Genomic DNA, 14,366 nt, shown 5'->3' on the forward strand with positions numbered 1-14,366 from the left:
AAAATTAGATCGATTGGTAAAACCGTAGAACTAGCCAGAAAAAGTGCATATATCTGTCTACAAACAGCACCACTCCTCCCAGTGGTGCAATTGCCAATAACCAATAACTCTTTTTTTTTTTTATCGCATCTCCCCACCCTATCAAATCCACTATTACCAACTCTGCATCCAAACTATTATTGTTTATTTTAATTAAGCGAGAAGTGCAATATGCACACCAGGTATAGAGCCCTGGTTCGTTAGTTTTTTTGAGGAAAATCCCAGCCAAAAAATATTTCCCAAGATGTCGCACACACATACACCACCCACCATCACCACTTTCTTGGACTCTATAAAATACCCCCCTCGCCCCCCTCCCCCCCCTCCCCCATCATTATGGTGTCTTCAAAAATCGCCGCGATTCTTGCCTCGACTCCATCGCCGACAACATCCCAGATCATTCACCTTTACCGGGCGCTTTTCCGAAGACTTTATTACTCGCCGATAGATTCGCAGTGCTACGAAATCTTATTGACGTTACAACGGCAAAAGTTCGCCAAAAAAACCACTAATGTGGCCTACCATTATGCCGTGGGCCAGAAATATTTGAACTTGGCGTATCGTGCCTTTGTCAATGCCCAGCAGGATCTGTTACAGGAATTGTTGGCGTTGGCGTACAAGTCTGCCGACTATCGTGCGTCGTCGTCCCCTCCATGGCTCAGGTTCTTCACCGCCACCCAAAACTACAATTTACAAGACTTTTGGCCAGTTAAAAAAGTGGAGCTCCTCAACCCCAAGGCACTAAAAGATGAAAATTCCACCCAGACACAAGAAGTGGAAAGACAAATACGCTTGGCCCCATCAGTGTTTGGCAACATTCGTCAAGAAATCGACCAAGGACTAATAAAAATCAAGAACCCCCATAAGAAACAACCGGAAATCCCTGACAAAGTGCTATCTCAAGCAAAAGAATCGGTAGAAAAAGTTGAAACTTTATACAAATTCCTCGAGAAAAACTCTGGAAAAATCCACGATAAATCCCTTCCAAAATTTCTGCCATTGATTCCTTTACACCGCACTGGTCTACCATTGGTATATGAACGACAAAGAAATATCGTATTGACGCGTATCAATGCCATCAAAAAATTGATGCTTCAAATCCCACCAGTGGCCAATCTACAGCTACAAGAGAATGACCAGAACCTCAAGGAACGTAAACAAAGAATAAAGCATAGAAGTTGGCTATTATCAGCTCATCCAGAACGGTTTAGCGATATAACCATGAGTAGCGCTAGCTATAAAATTCACTACAAGTACTACTCTGAAGACTTTTTCTCGTCTCAATTCAAAGAATTTTCAGGACACCAATACTACTTCGACGAAAACGACACTCCAATCTATTACTCGGACCAACTGGTACCAATAGTCAAAGAAACATTATTTAATGACATGAAATCCTAATTAATATTCAAACACAATATATCTGTGCATATCTGACGACAATATCGATGCCATTTTAGTATCACCATCGATCTCTCCTTGCCTGTTGAAAACAGTGATCAATTCAGGGTCAATGTCCAAAGAAATACTTCCTTCTCGGTTAATATTGAAAAAATGCAAATTCTTAATCATTGGAGAATCTGTATCAATAACAACCGATTGTTGCCCATTATCTAGAAAATTTAGCTTCATTGTAAATATCACAAATTTTGGGGGATACATTGCTTTATCATCTTGTAACGGTTCAACCGCTAGCACTAGCAACTCCCTATCATTTATAAACTGTACACTTTTTAATTGTAATCCATATGGTTCTAATAACCGCAGACATTCAAACTTTTGTACCTTACCACTCGCAGAATCATAAACCTCTATCAACTGCTTAAAATCTTGGATTAAAATCATCAAATGATCTTCACTTTTTGGCATTTCACATTTGATGTCCACATTTTTGGCATCTATCGATGACCCAATCTCCACAACGTTGGCACCAAATTTTATCGAGTCACAAATGTTTTTCTTAATCTCCTCAAAAATATGTTGGCACACTGAATCAATTTGCTTGATGGAGTTTATTAATTGATTTGATTTATTATTAACCTCAGATTTCTCAATATATTTGAATATATCAAGACTATTTAACTTGTTGGTAATATATTCCGAAATTTCGGTGACACTGTAATATAAATCATCATTCTCAAGATCTTTTTTGTCATCATCCGATAAACTTTCTATTATAGTGGTTAGCCAGTTAATAAAACAATTGAAAAGTTTCTGTTCATCATTCAAGTCAGCGACAAACTTATAAATTTCCCTCATTATTGTTTTAACCTGAGCAATACAGTCATCAATTTTTTTGCTTTCGAGACCAAACGCATGGATTTTATCCTGCTCATTGATAATCACACTCTCCTTCCAAGAAACCACACTTTTCAATTTACTCAACAGAATTATCAATCTCTGACCAGCAGGAATGAATGAGCTAAAGATTTTATACTTTATTTGATCAACGCAAGTGTTACCTAGCTTCAGCCATTTCTTCAAGTTTTTCTTCCCCAATGTGTTCTCAAGCCAAGATTTTAGACTATCTGACATCATTCCCGTCAATAGTAATTCATAAAGTTCAGAAGTTGCATAATAAAATTTAGCATTGTCTCCGCCAGCAACGTTTTTGGATTCTTGGGCCGCTTCCTCGTCAAGTACATTAACGATTTTAGTATGGAATTCAACAAATGCTTTGCAATCTGATTCAAAATTATCCGCAATATCTAGTAGATAAAGCACAATGAACAGAATTCTCGTAGAAGAGGCGATCACCTCTTTAGCATACTCATTATTTGAAAATGATGTTTCCAATGGCAAGATGAAATACTGAGATTTATCTTCTGTCTTCTGAGCTTTAGAAATGATGTAATGAACTGTAAGATCGTCAACCGATTCGATCTGAAGAAATTCCACATTCGATCCTTGTTGCCATTGGACGGTTTTTGAGTTCAAAATACTGTTTAATGAAATGGAAACTGACCCATTTTCATACCCAGTAACCAAAAAATTGTTTAATGAATTGGATGATTCATATAAGCTATCCAGTGCCAATTTGGATCTAAGAATATGGTCTAGCGACAAATTAGGTAATGGGGGCAATTTGGGTAATGATTTAGATACATCAACACTTAGTAGCTCCTGAATACCGTTATTTCCAAGTTCATTACTGTCTTGATTCGTACCAAGATTCAGCACCCAATTGACTGCCTGAACGTCCAATTCATTGATAGGATGTTCAGAATTGATCATCTGATGATTTCCGATAACTTTCCCTAGCTGTACATCAAACAATCTGCGCCCAAAAGTCTTCGAAGCAGCAACAATAAATTTCCCATCACGACTCCAACAAGTTTTCACTTGAGCATTAAATGATCTCAAAGGAAATGACCATATTCGCTGGCCATCAGCACGATAGATCCACAACGACCCATCTTTAGATATAACTGCCAATAGATCCATGGTCGGGCACCAGGAAAATCCATCTTTCCTAACCGTTATAGGCAACGCCTTATCATGAATAATCGAGAAAAGCGCCATCTATTAAAGCGAGGTTTGGAACACTTTTGGGGAGTTGGCCTACCAACATATGTGAAGCAATTTCCCAAATCAAAAGTGTAAACAATAAAATTGGTGATGAGAACCGGGGCTGCAAATCAAACTTTTTTTTTATTTTTTTTTTACCCGGGGAAAAAAATCACAGTGTAAATAAGCGATAGATGGAGTGCAAGAACTTATACATTTTAGGAGAATAAATATATAAAAATAATGTTTGCAAAGGACCCAGGGGTAGGTTAGATTAATGTTTCAAAAAAAAAAAATGGAGAGGCTCAAAAGTACTAACTTTCTTATTTCCAGCTCAAAGCCCTTGCCAATATTAAATCATCTCAAAGAAGAAAGTTGGGTAATGATGTTGCGGAAACTTATCGTGTTGCAGAACCATTGAAGCCAGTATTGGCACCATCTTCGGTGAAACTGGCCACTTACAAAAGTCCACTAGGCCATTCAGGAACAATTTTCACTGATGAAGAATCAATACCTATATATTTCAAAACTAAGGATTCTGTGTTGATGCCGACAGTTTATACTTTATGGAGAGTTCCTGGTGTGTTGCCAGTTGTTTTGACCAACTCATATGTGATCAAGAAGATCGAAGGGGGGGCAAACTTGATGTTACCAGGTACCATCCCTCCTTTTGATCCGCGTTGTGTTGCGGGAAGCGTTGTTGGGATTGCTTCTTATGAAGAGCCTTTAGTAATCATGGCGGTGGGGACATGCCAGTTGAATTTGACAGAACATACATCAGTGCAAGGGAAGTCAGGGATTGCTGTGAATGTTTTGCATTATTATGGTGATCATTTGTCACATGTTAGTAAAAAAAATATTCGGCCACCAACTAATGAGGATCTTGAGCAGGTTGTTGAAAGTTTGAATAGTGTGGAGTCAGATGAGTCCCAATTAGTTGAAGGAACTGAAAGTTTGGCTCTAGACGCACAGGTGGATAATGAAACTTCGGAAGAAGTACCAGAAAGTGATGCTACTGTTGATGATAATTCAAAAAAAGTGGAAGAGGACAATGAACTTTCAAACAATAAGCCAGAAGAAGTTGGTACTTTGAGTACCACAGATATTGATTATTTGTTCAAAAGAGCGTTCTTAATGACCTTATATCAGGAAGAAGTGAAGCCTCCAGTTAGTGCGACCACATTCGTTTCTAATTTTCTTCTAAAGAATCTCCCGTATGTTCCTTCTTCTTTGGAACATGTGGTTGTAATGAAGAAAACCTCTTGGAAGAAATCTGCCAAATTCTTTAAAGAGATGGAAAAGGCAAAATATTTAAAATTGAAGGGTAAAGATGATAACTTAACAATCATTGAAGTAGTAAAACGATCTACTAATGAGGAAGTGAGAAATTTTGTTCCTCATAAAATCAAAAAACCAGGCAATAAAACACAAAATACATCCACTCCTGCTGCCAGTGGCTCGGCGCCAGTCCAATCTAAGTCCACTAAAGGCAATAGCAAACTCAATATTATCATTCTTCACAAACCAAACTCCAAGTCTAGACCGTTTTTTGATAATCTTCAAGAAGATTTCAATCATTATTACTCACCTAAAGATCTTACAACCCTCATGAATGCCTACATTGCCAAAAACAAGTTGGTTAACCCAAAGAACAAAAAGATGATCATTCTTAACGATTTCTTGAATGACTTGATCAATGGCGGGAACCCCAACCTGCGAGCCCTTTCAAGAGATAAAATCGTACCAGCATTCTTAAAATATTTCACGCAATGCTACAAAATTCTTCCAGGAAATGTCTCGTTGGATACTATCAATCTTGCAGATGAGCCGCCTATTAAGGGAACGGTGCCGAAGATTCAAATTGTTTCAGAATACAAGTTAGGCCGCAAGATCATCACTAGAACGTCTAACTTTGAGAAATTTGGAGTGGTAACCCCCGATGCCTTGGCACAGTATTTAAGGGTCAAGTGCTCAGGATCGACAACCATTGGTACATGTAAAGAAAACCCAAAACTTGCAGAGGTAACGGTTCAAGGACCTCATATTAAAATCGTCACGGAGTTTTTCATGGATAAAGGTATTAGTGCTAGTTATATTGAATCCACTGACAAAACAAAAAGTAATAAGAAGAGGTAGAGTATCGAGTATACATTAATTTTCTTTATGCTCCCACTTTTTTTTTAAAACTTTTTCTATTTATTGTTCATCAATTGTTGTTGTTGGTTGGGTGTAAAAATAAACGATATCTAATGTGTCACACTCAAAACTTGGCTGCCGGCAGTGGTATGTAGTGTACAGTGAGCCGTAGGATCTTGCGCGCTATTGGTTACTCTACCAGTGCAATTATTTGAAATATCTGGCTGTCATTTTTAATCAAACAACTAAATTTCCAGACGAATGATAACCATATGTTAGAGGGACACCAAAATAATACGGATCATAATAAGAAATGGCTAGGAAACGGTCGCTTTTATCAGCTATGCCGTGGATATATGCCTCTATACAATGCATGTCTTTTCTTTTTTTGAGTTTTGCCGGTCAGCAGTTCAAGGCTACAAAAGGTGGTGTGGTCACAGTGTGGTGGTGCCCTTTGCCCTTTGCCCTTTGCCCTTTATCTTTCATGTCTGTGATCTCCGTATCTCTGTGCCTGTCTTTTTATCTATCTATCAATTTATCTACGTATCAGTATGCCTTACACCTCAATGTCACACGATTCATTGTGGCATCTTCGCAGGGCCTGTACCTTGCGATTTCTATCATTTGTAAGATACAACCCCCAGACATATATGTTCCTCTTTTCCCACATTAACAATTAGCCATTATTTTTTTTGATTATGTCCATTCTACATGTTCTTAACATCAAATAAGAATATTATAATCAATAATCATGTCTGAAAAAAAAGCGAACTCAGATACAGAAATTGAACAAGAAGTCGGCCACACTTCTCCATACAGCGAACCATCCAAGGGTGGTGCCTTGCTCAACTTCTTTGACTCTTTTAAAAGAGATGAAAGTCAAAACCAGTTTGCCAACATGGATGGTCTCACTGAAAAAGAAAAGATGGTTAAAAGAACCGCCAAATCACCACTTCAAAAGAACTTGAAAAACCGTCACTTGCAAATGATTGCCATTGGTGGTTCCATTGGTACCGGTTTGTTCGTTGGTTCTGGTACCAGTTTGCAGACTGGTGGGCCAGCTGGTATTTTGATTGCTTATAGTTTGATTGGTACTTTTATGTTCGTCACCGTGCAAGCTCTTGGTGAGTTGGCTGTCGCTTTCCCTGTCTCTGGTGCTTTCTCTGTCTATAACTCTCAGTTCATTTCTCCTGCTTGGGGTTTTGCTATGGCTTGGAATTATACTTTACAATGGTTGATCACTTTACCTTTTGAATTGGTTGTCGCCGGTATGGTTATTCAATACTGGAATGATCAAATTAGTCCTGCGGCCTGGGTATGTATTTTCTGGGTTTTAATTGCTTTTATCAACATTTTTGGTGTCAAGGGTTATGGTGAAGCAGAATTCTGTTTTTCTATCATCAAGGTCACCGCCGTGATTGGTTACATCATTCTCGGGATCATTTTGGTCTGTGGTGGTGGTCCAAATCATGAATACATTGGTGGTAGATACTGGCAAAAACACGGAAAGACCGAAATCGCCCAAGGTGCTTTCAACCACGGTTTCAAGGGTCTTTGTTCTGTCTTCGTCACTGCTGCTTTCGCCTTTGCCGGTACCGAATTGTGTGCCCTTGCTGCTGCAGAAACTTCTAACCCAAGAAAGGCTTTGCCAAAGGCCACCAAACAAGTTTTCTGGAGAATCACTTTGTTCTATGTCATCTCTCTTACCCTCGTTGGCTTACTTGTTCCATACGGTGACAAGAGCTTAGGTGGTGCGAGTTACGACGCGAGAGCCTCCCCATTTGTCATTTCCATCAAAAACGCTGGTATTACAGCCTTACCATCTATCTTCAACGTCGTCATTTTAATCTCTGTGCTTTCTGTCGGTAACTCGTCCACATTTGGTTGCTCCAGAACTATGGTGTCCATGGCCGAACAAGGTTTCGCCCCAAAAATTTTCGGATACATCGATAAGGCTGGTAGACCAATGGTCGCCACCGCTATCACTTTGGCCTTTGGTCTTTTGTGTTTCCTTGTTGCTTCTAGTAAGGAAGGTACTGTTTTCACCTGGATGTTGGCGATTTCCGGTTTGTCTTCCATCTTCACCTGGGCTTCTTCTTGCGCTTGTCACGTCGTGTTCAGAATGGCTTTGAAGGCCCAAGGTAGAAACACCGATGAATTGTCCTTCACTGCCCAAACTGGGGTATGGGGCTCTGTCTATGGTGTCCTTGGTTATTGTGCTGTCCTTGCCGCTCAATTCTGGGTTGCCGCTTGGCCATTTGAGTTATCTCCAACCGGAGCTGGACGTGCTAACGACTTTTTCCAAGCTTACTTGGCTGCCCCAATTGTCCTTTTTTTCTATTTCGTTTACATGCTCTGGAAAAGAGATTTCACCATCTTCAATGGTCTTAAGAACATTGATTTGGATACTGGTAGAAAGGTCGTCGACATGGACTTGTTGAAGCAAGAAATTGCCGAAGAAAAGGCATATATTGCTACCAAGCCTTGGTGCTGGAGACTCTACAATGCCTGGTGTTAGCTTGGCCCTATCTGTGCTCTTGGAATATTTCCCAGAAAAAAAAAAAAAGTGAATTTTTCTTGTTTTATTTTCTTTTTCTTGCTTCATTCTTTAGAATAGATTTCTTTCTTTGTTATTTATTTCTTTATTTTTGTTTTTGTTTTTCCTTGCATTTATTTCTGTTTTTTCTCCTATCTGATACCTACTTCATCATGGTTGTCTTTTTGGCTTTCACCGAAGTTTGACACTTGCAAATTGCCACAAATGATATTTATCTGCGTAAAGCATTGGTAATTTTTTTATTATAGCAACTTCTTTCATTGTTTATATATAATTAACCCTTTTATTATGAGGGAAACATGAAAAAAAAAATCACTCTTTATTTATTATTATTAATATACTTACTTACCTTGTAACATGCATGATTAAGAGGTTGAGTCAGTTCTTCATCCTGCCATGATTTTCTAATCTTAAGCTCTGTACCCTATTGTCATCATCGTTTCCAATCAATAATTTCCAAAAATACTACCATGAAAGAAAATAAATGATCTATAAAGAAGCATGATTATTATCTGGGTATCCTACAAGCAGCAAAGATCAATCCTCAATCTATAGCTGATAAAGGGATTACCCTCCATTTATGCATACCGACGTACCTGTGGTGTGAGTGAGACGAGGGTATATGCCGCCGACAGTCAATTGAAAATCAGAAAATTCCAATAGTTACGTATGGGCAGCTCGGTTTGCATTTTCACTGGCATATTAGAGTATCTTTGATCCACTTGGTGTCATTTATCATTATCATTGACCAGAGAACAAATCACATAGAACCTCAAAGAAAAAACTAAACTGACACAACGTCATGTCTCCAACGATCGCCAACCTCCAAACCCAGATCATTGATTCGCTTCAGCATATCCATTCACAAGCCCAGGACAAAATAGTGCATAACGATATTCTTCAAAAGATACTTACTCCAGAACAACTTAACACATTCACCAGCCCGCCATATTTCATAGGGATGCTCGTGCTGCTCAGTTCGATAATCTATTGGTTATCGTCTTCAGGAAAATCTGATGCTACGAAGCGCGGCGGGAAAAAGAATAGTAAAAGCAAGAAAAAGGCCAAGAAGAACAAGAAGAGCAAGAAACCAGTGATAGTGGAAACTCCTGAACAAAAATTCTCCCGAGTGTTGCAGGGAATTTTGACAAAGGTGGAGACCGAACTTTCTGTTAAAGTTGATGAATTCGAGGATGCTTTGAAGAAATATAAAGAATCAAAGTGTGAAGCTGGCGAGCAAGACCCTAAGGCCAAAGATCAACTCAACTATTCTTATTTGTACTTAGAGGAAACCCTTTTGAAAGAGCTAATGAAGCTTGATGAGCTTGAGCATAATGGCGATGAAGAGCTTAGGTTGCAGCGCAAAAAGGCAATTAACTATGTCCAAGGATTGCACAAGAAGATCGATTTATTGAAGAAGGAATACTTCGATTAATTGCTTAAAAATGATCTGTTTGGAGACTTTATTGGATGAATGTATTTATAATTCTGGTGGACCATTATTGTGGCCAAAGGTTTTTCTGGCTCTTCTTCAGCAATGGTTGACAGAGACCTTGAAGATGACGTGTGTCTCAAGCACTAAGCTTTCAGCTACCACAAATATATTATTCCTTTAAACTATACTTGTAGGGTTGGCTAGTACCCATAAATTTGGCAAAATCAACAAAATATTTTGACTTGATCAAGTATTCAAGATAAAAGACAAAAATGGACTCTGTTTCACTTGTGAATAAACAATAATGACATTCAAAAAAAAAACACAAAAAACAAAAAAAAAACAAGACAAAATAAGCTAAAAACCATCCAAAATTTTTTCCAAGAAGTAATACGTATATCATATCTATAACAAAACTTTTCAGTGAAGGAATACATATATAATAACTATAGTATAAAAGTATAGTAAAATTGAAAGCAAGAGAGTGAAGTAAACGCTATAAAGTAGTAGTAGAATTGAAGGGGATGGATAGATTGAAGAGAATGAGTAAACTGAAAATAAAGTAGAAGCAAAATTATAAAAAAAAAAAAAAAAAAATGAAAAAGATCAAAATGAAAGCTAAACTTGTCAGGGGACAAGCACAGATGACTAAGGAACTAAACGATTAATGCTTCATGGATGAAGTAGGGAGGTAACTATAATAGCCAGCTAAATATTAAATTCTCGAAATTCAAGACAATATCAGCAAATTCTAGGTGAAAATAGCTTTGAAATTCTTTGAATAGAATATTTGGTTGATCGGAGAATAGTAATGAGTTGGCAATAATGGATATATAATAAAAACGAGACGGAAACCAGCTAGCGCACCTAATTATAATTAAACCAAACTTTTGGCAGAATGAATCAAAATATTTGATGATAGTTACTTACTAAAAACTCTGTCACATCATTCTTGTTAACCATGTCAGCAATTTCTCTTTCTCCAGTCAAGTCTCTAACCAAACTTGGAGCAAACACAATAGCCAAATTATGCAAATTCATGAAGTTCAGGTCACTATACAGTGACACCAAATTTAAATGCTTTGTCACCATTTGCAAAGTAAACATATGCTGTTTCGGTAATTGGGCCATAATGCTTTTAAGTTTTTCAATTTTCTTATCATGGCGTTTAATCAAGGCACAAGCAATGTATTGGTCATAAAGCTCATAAAGAATAACCGGTTCTGGTAAACGGCGTAAATATCTTTTGAGAACGCTGCTAACCACGTTGATATCAACTCCCAAGATTTTTTCGATTTCTTCACTGTTGATATCAACATCGCTATTCATACCAAATTTTCCATTAATATCTTCAAATGCGACCTCTAATGCTTGGATTTGAGATGCACCACCAGATTTACGATAGATACCCTCACTATAAAGCCCATGTTTTTCAATATGTTTAATGCAAATTACAACAAGCAATGGAATATCACGTTTCTCCAAAATGGCTCTTTCCACTAAGCTCAATACCGACGTATTGCCAATACCACTAGAACTAGTAGTTCCTGTATTAGGTGCTGTTATACCAGCTGAAAGAAGTGGGGATTTCAACCCTTCTAAGAGACTGCTTCCAAGACCACCGCCATTGGAACTTGAGCCAGTCAAATTACCCTGGCTGGTCAGCGATGACATTGAGTTAGAAAATTTATCGAGGAAGGTGATTTTGTTATTAGCTCCTGAGGAATTACCATTAATCGCTCCAGAGTTATTAGAGATTGTATTAATATTAGGAGCACCGTTAACACGCTGTTTACTGTTCATTTGATTGAATGCTTCATCATCTAAATGTTGCAATACTGGAGCAGAAATCTTAATTTTTGCTCCACTTTTACCACCGTTACCACCAGCAGCACTGTAATCTTCACTGTTGTCTTTCTGGAATTTTCCGAACCCTTTATGTTTGGATCTCCAGAAACGGGCTTTAACCTTTGGCTTGACGGCAGATTGCATCTCCACTGATTCAATTTGCCCCTTCTCGACAACAATGGCAGTTGAGGTGCTGCTAAGCTTGCTTTGGTTGCCGTAATCACCATTGTGAGTATTTATATCATCTGTGGTTGGGGTGATAATTGAGGATGTGTATGGTTGCACGGAAAATGCAGGCGAACCCGTAGATATTGTGAGATTCGGTCTTCTGTTATTGAGTGAGTCTAAGTTGATATTATTGGTATTGAGATTATCAATATTTGGGCTAGCAGAAGCATTGTTGATGCTTTCAATGCTGATTTCCGCTCCACCCCTTTTACTTTTGTGATTTCCGCCATGGTGATGGTGTTGATGATAATGTGGTGAATGTTGGGCATGAGGGTGATTTTGTTGCAAAGGCATCTGGGAAGCGGAATTATAATAAGAGTCGCCATCACTGCCACCTGTACCGATTGAATTCTCAGAAGCATTACGAGAATATGATTGATAAGGAGTACTATTAGTGTTATGATCATCAGCGTCGCCAGCTTTAACATTATCATTAATGGCTCTGGTTTGTTCCAAAATCTTCCGTTCTTTTTCAATTTCAAATTTCAACTTTGACATCATTAATTGTAGTTCACCAACTTCACTGGTCAAGTCCGCCTTAGTGTTCAATAAGCTAGACAACTCATCCTTCAATGTGGAGACTTGAGAAGTCATACTAACTAATTCAGATCTCATACTACGAAGTTCTGCATCGTTCTGTGGGACAGAATTGGTGTTTGCGCTAGAACCTTTGATAGTTGAAGTGTCAGAAGAATAAGAGTTTAGAATATCCGAATTTGATCTCGAATGACTTGTTTTGGATTTAGATCTGGAACGTTTTTCAGGGACATCGTACTCGCCATTGTTTTGATCTTTGGAAACACCATTGCCATTCACATTAGATATCGATCTTCTATGACGATTAATACCGCTGAGCAAATTCTTAGGAGACTTAATTGACAAAGACCTTCCCAATTTCAAACCATTGCCAGATTTATTTTCCCCGGATCCCTCTAGACCATCGTTGTAATCGGTGCTGCTACTAAACTTGAATTTACTTTGTTTTGGAGTGCCACTTTCCGATGTCGACAATTGCTTCAAACTATCTGAACTTTTCTTGATTTGCGATTTCAACTCTTGATCATTATGGTACGAAACTCTTCTCTTGTTATATGTCGCTTCTTGGTCAAGAATTTCTCCAAAAGAATTGTCAATGTTAAAGGTGGTATTCGACGTATCATGATCATTATCGTCATCATCCACATAAACAATTCTTCTGTTATTGGCAGCTCTACTGGAAATTGGTGGGCGATTATTACTGGACTGTTTGCCTCCAGTACCTGCCTGCGACATTGAATCATTCTTAGGAGGATCTGCTAGTTTGAAACTTGCATCTGGATCATTAGAGTTCGCTGTGGGGTTAGTTAATGAGCTGAAGGATTTGTCAGCATCGTTAGATATGTCGCCCTCAGTAGAAGGATCAAAAGTGACCGATTTCCGTTTCTTTGAAGTTTCATAAGAGGGAGTTCGCTCATAGTTTGGTTTTTTGGTTCTCAGATTATTGGAAAAAGATGGTTTAATACTAGGGTTGCTATTTGAAGCCAAGGAATTGAGGGATTGAAACATGACATCGAGATCGTCACTTTCATTATCAGACATTGATTGATGTGTTCCCACTATTGGAGAAAGCCTAACATCAGCCTCTTCAGTTTCAAAAGGGCTATTGAAAGTACCGTTTGCATTTTGGGGGTTATACGCCTTTGAGCTACTCGATGCTTGGGGGGCTGCTGCTGCTGTTGCAGATGAAGTTGGGGGGATAGATGGCAACGATTTTTCAAAAATCGGGGTTGTGTTTCTAGACGAGTTGACTGACTGTGATTGGGAAGGTGTACCGCCACTATTTCTTTTTTGTTGTTGACGACGTATTCTTTCTCGTTCTCGTTTCTCGTGTTCTAGTCGCTTCTTCTTCAACAAAACTTTTTCATGGCAGTTCATACAATAAAGGCCACTGGAAGTCTTTGCGTATCGTAAATTATCAATTCTGTTTTTACAATGTTTGCAAACGAAGCAGTCGGCACAGTAAGGTTGATTGCCAGCAAGGATGGCAAGATCCCCAATTTTCTTACCGCACACTTGGCAGTCATAAAAACAGTTCTCGCAAACCAATTCGCCGGTACCAACCACCAAGAAATCTGAGTTGATACCGAGCAAGTTTGTGCACTTTGAGCATCTAAAACAGTTAATATGCCAACGATCATCTCCCAACTCGTATGCGTGTCCTTCGAGGATCAATTTCCCACAATGTTTGCAAAGTCTGTCTTCTTCATCTTGGTCATCGTCATCGTCTTGTTCCTCGTCATAATCTTCATCTTCGGCCATCATTTGGGAATCCTCGTGATAACTGATTGCATCTTGGATATTGATATGGTCGTGGCCGTGGTTGTGACGATCTAGATCATGGCCACTATCGTTGGCGTAGAAATCAGCGATGTTACCAGTAGAATACGAGTCACTGGCAGACAACTGCTGGGAATGGTAGTTGTTGGATACCAGAGTGGTCATTTTGTACGGGTAATATTGAGCCAAGCAAACACACCGTCCAGTAGGTGAAGCAATAAACTAATCGCAGTGATGTTTTTGTTGTGGTGGTGATAGGCTATACCCGACACTGTTTAGAAACAATCTCTGAAACACCAA

The 14,366-nt window shown here is 38.7% G+C and overlaps 5 protein-coding genes across 5 annotated transcripts; 3 read left to right on the forward strand and 2 right to left on the reverse strand. All coding sequences in view use genetic code 12, as the record gives it.

Annotated features, from left to right (window-relative positions):
• Positions 1 to 375: 375 nt before the first annotated feature.
• On the forward strand, positions 376 to 1,440 carry DASC09_057530 (uncharacterized protein; the record flags this gene model as incomplete). The annotated part of the gene is made up of 1 exon (XM_064999337.1): positions 376 to 1,440. One exon carries the CDS (start codon positions 376 to 378, stop codon positions 1,438 to 1,440), a length of 1,065 nt encoding a protein of 354 aa, XP_064855409.1.
• Positions 1,441 to 3,561, reverse strand: APC4 (anaphase promoting complex subunit 4; the record flags this gene model as incomplete). The annotated part of the gene is made up of 1 exon (XM_064999338.1): positions 1,441 to 3,561. One exon carries the CDS (start codon positions 3,559 to 3,561, stop codon positions 1,441 to 1,443), a length of 2,121 nt encoding a protein of 706 aa, XP_064855410.1.
• Positions 3,562 to 3,789: 228 nt separating this feature from the next.
• Positions 3,790 to 5,682, forward strand: TMA64 (Tma64p; the record flags this gene model as incomplete). Its single annotated transcript, XM_064999339.1, has 2 exons — positions 3,790 to 3,810; positions 3,880 to 5,682. 2 exons carry the CDS (start codon positions 3,790 to 3,792, stop codon positions 5,680 to 5,682), a joined length of 1,824 nt encoding a protein of 607 aa, XP_064855411.1.
• A 3,359-nt stretch (positions 5,683 to 9,041) lies between these two features.
• On the forward strand, positions 9,042 to 9,674 carry DASC09_057560 (BAG family molecular chaperone regulator; the record flags this gene model as incomplete). Its single annotated transcript, XM_064999340.1, has 1 exon — positions 9,042 to 9,674. One exon carries the CDS (start codon positions 9,042 to 9,044, stop codon positions 9,672 to 9,674), a length of 633 nt encoding a protein of 210 aa, XP_064855412.1.
• Positions 9,675 to 10,577: 903 nt separating this feature from the next.
• On the reverse strand, positions 10,578 to 14,231 carry DASC09_057570 (GTPase-activating protein; the record flags this gene model as incomplete). Its single annotated transcript, XM_064999341.1, has 1 exon — positions 10,578 to 14,231. The coding sequence occupies one exon, from the start codon at positions 14,229 to 14,231 to the stop codon at positions 10,578 to 10,580; it is 3,654 nt and encodes a 1,217-aa protein (XP_064855413.1).
• Between the last annotated feature and the right edge of the window lie 135 nt (positions 14,232 to 14,366).

Source organism: Saccharomycopsis crataegensis (assembly GCF_037102585.1).
Source record: "Saccharomycopsis crataegensis DNA, jcf7180000000098, whole genome shotgun sequence".
NCBI classification, from domain to species: domain Eukaryota; kingdom Fungi; phylum Ascomycota; class Saccharomycetes; order Ascoideales; family Saccharomycopsidaceae; genus Saccharomycopsis; species Saccharomycopsis crataegensis.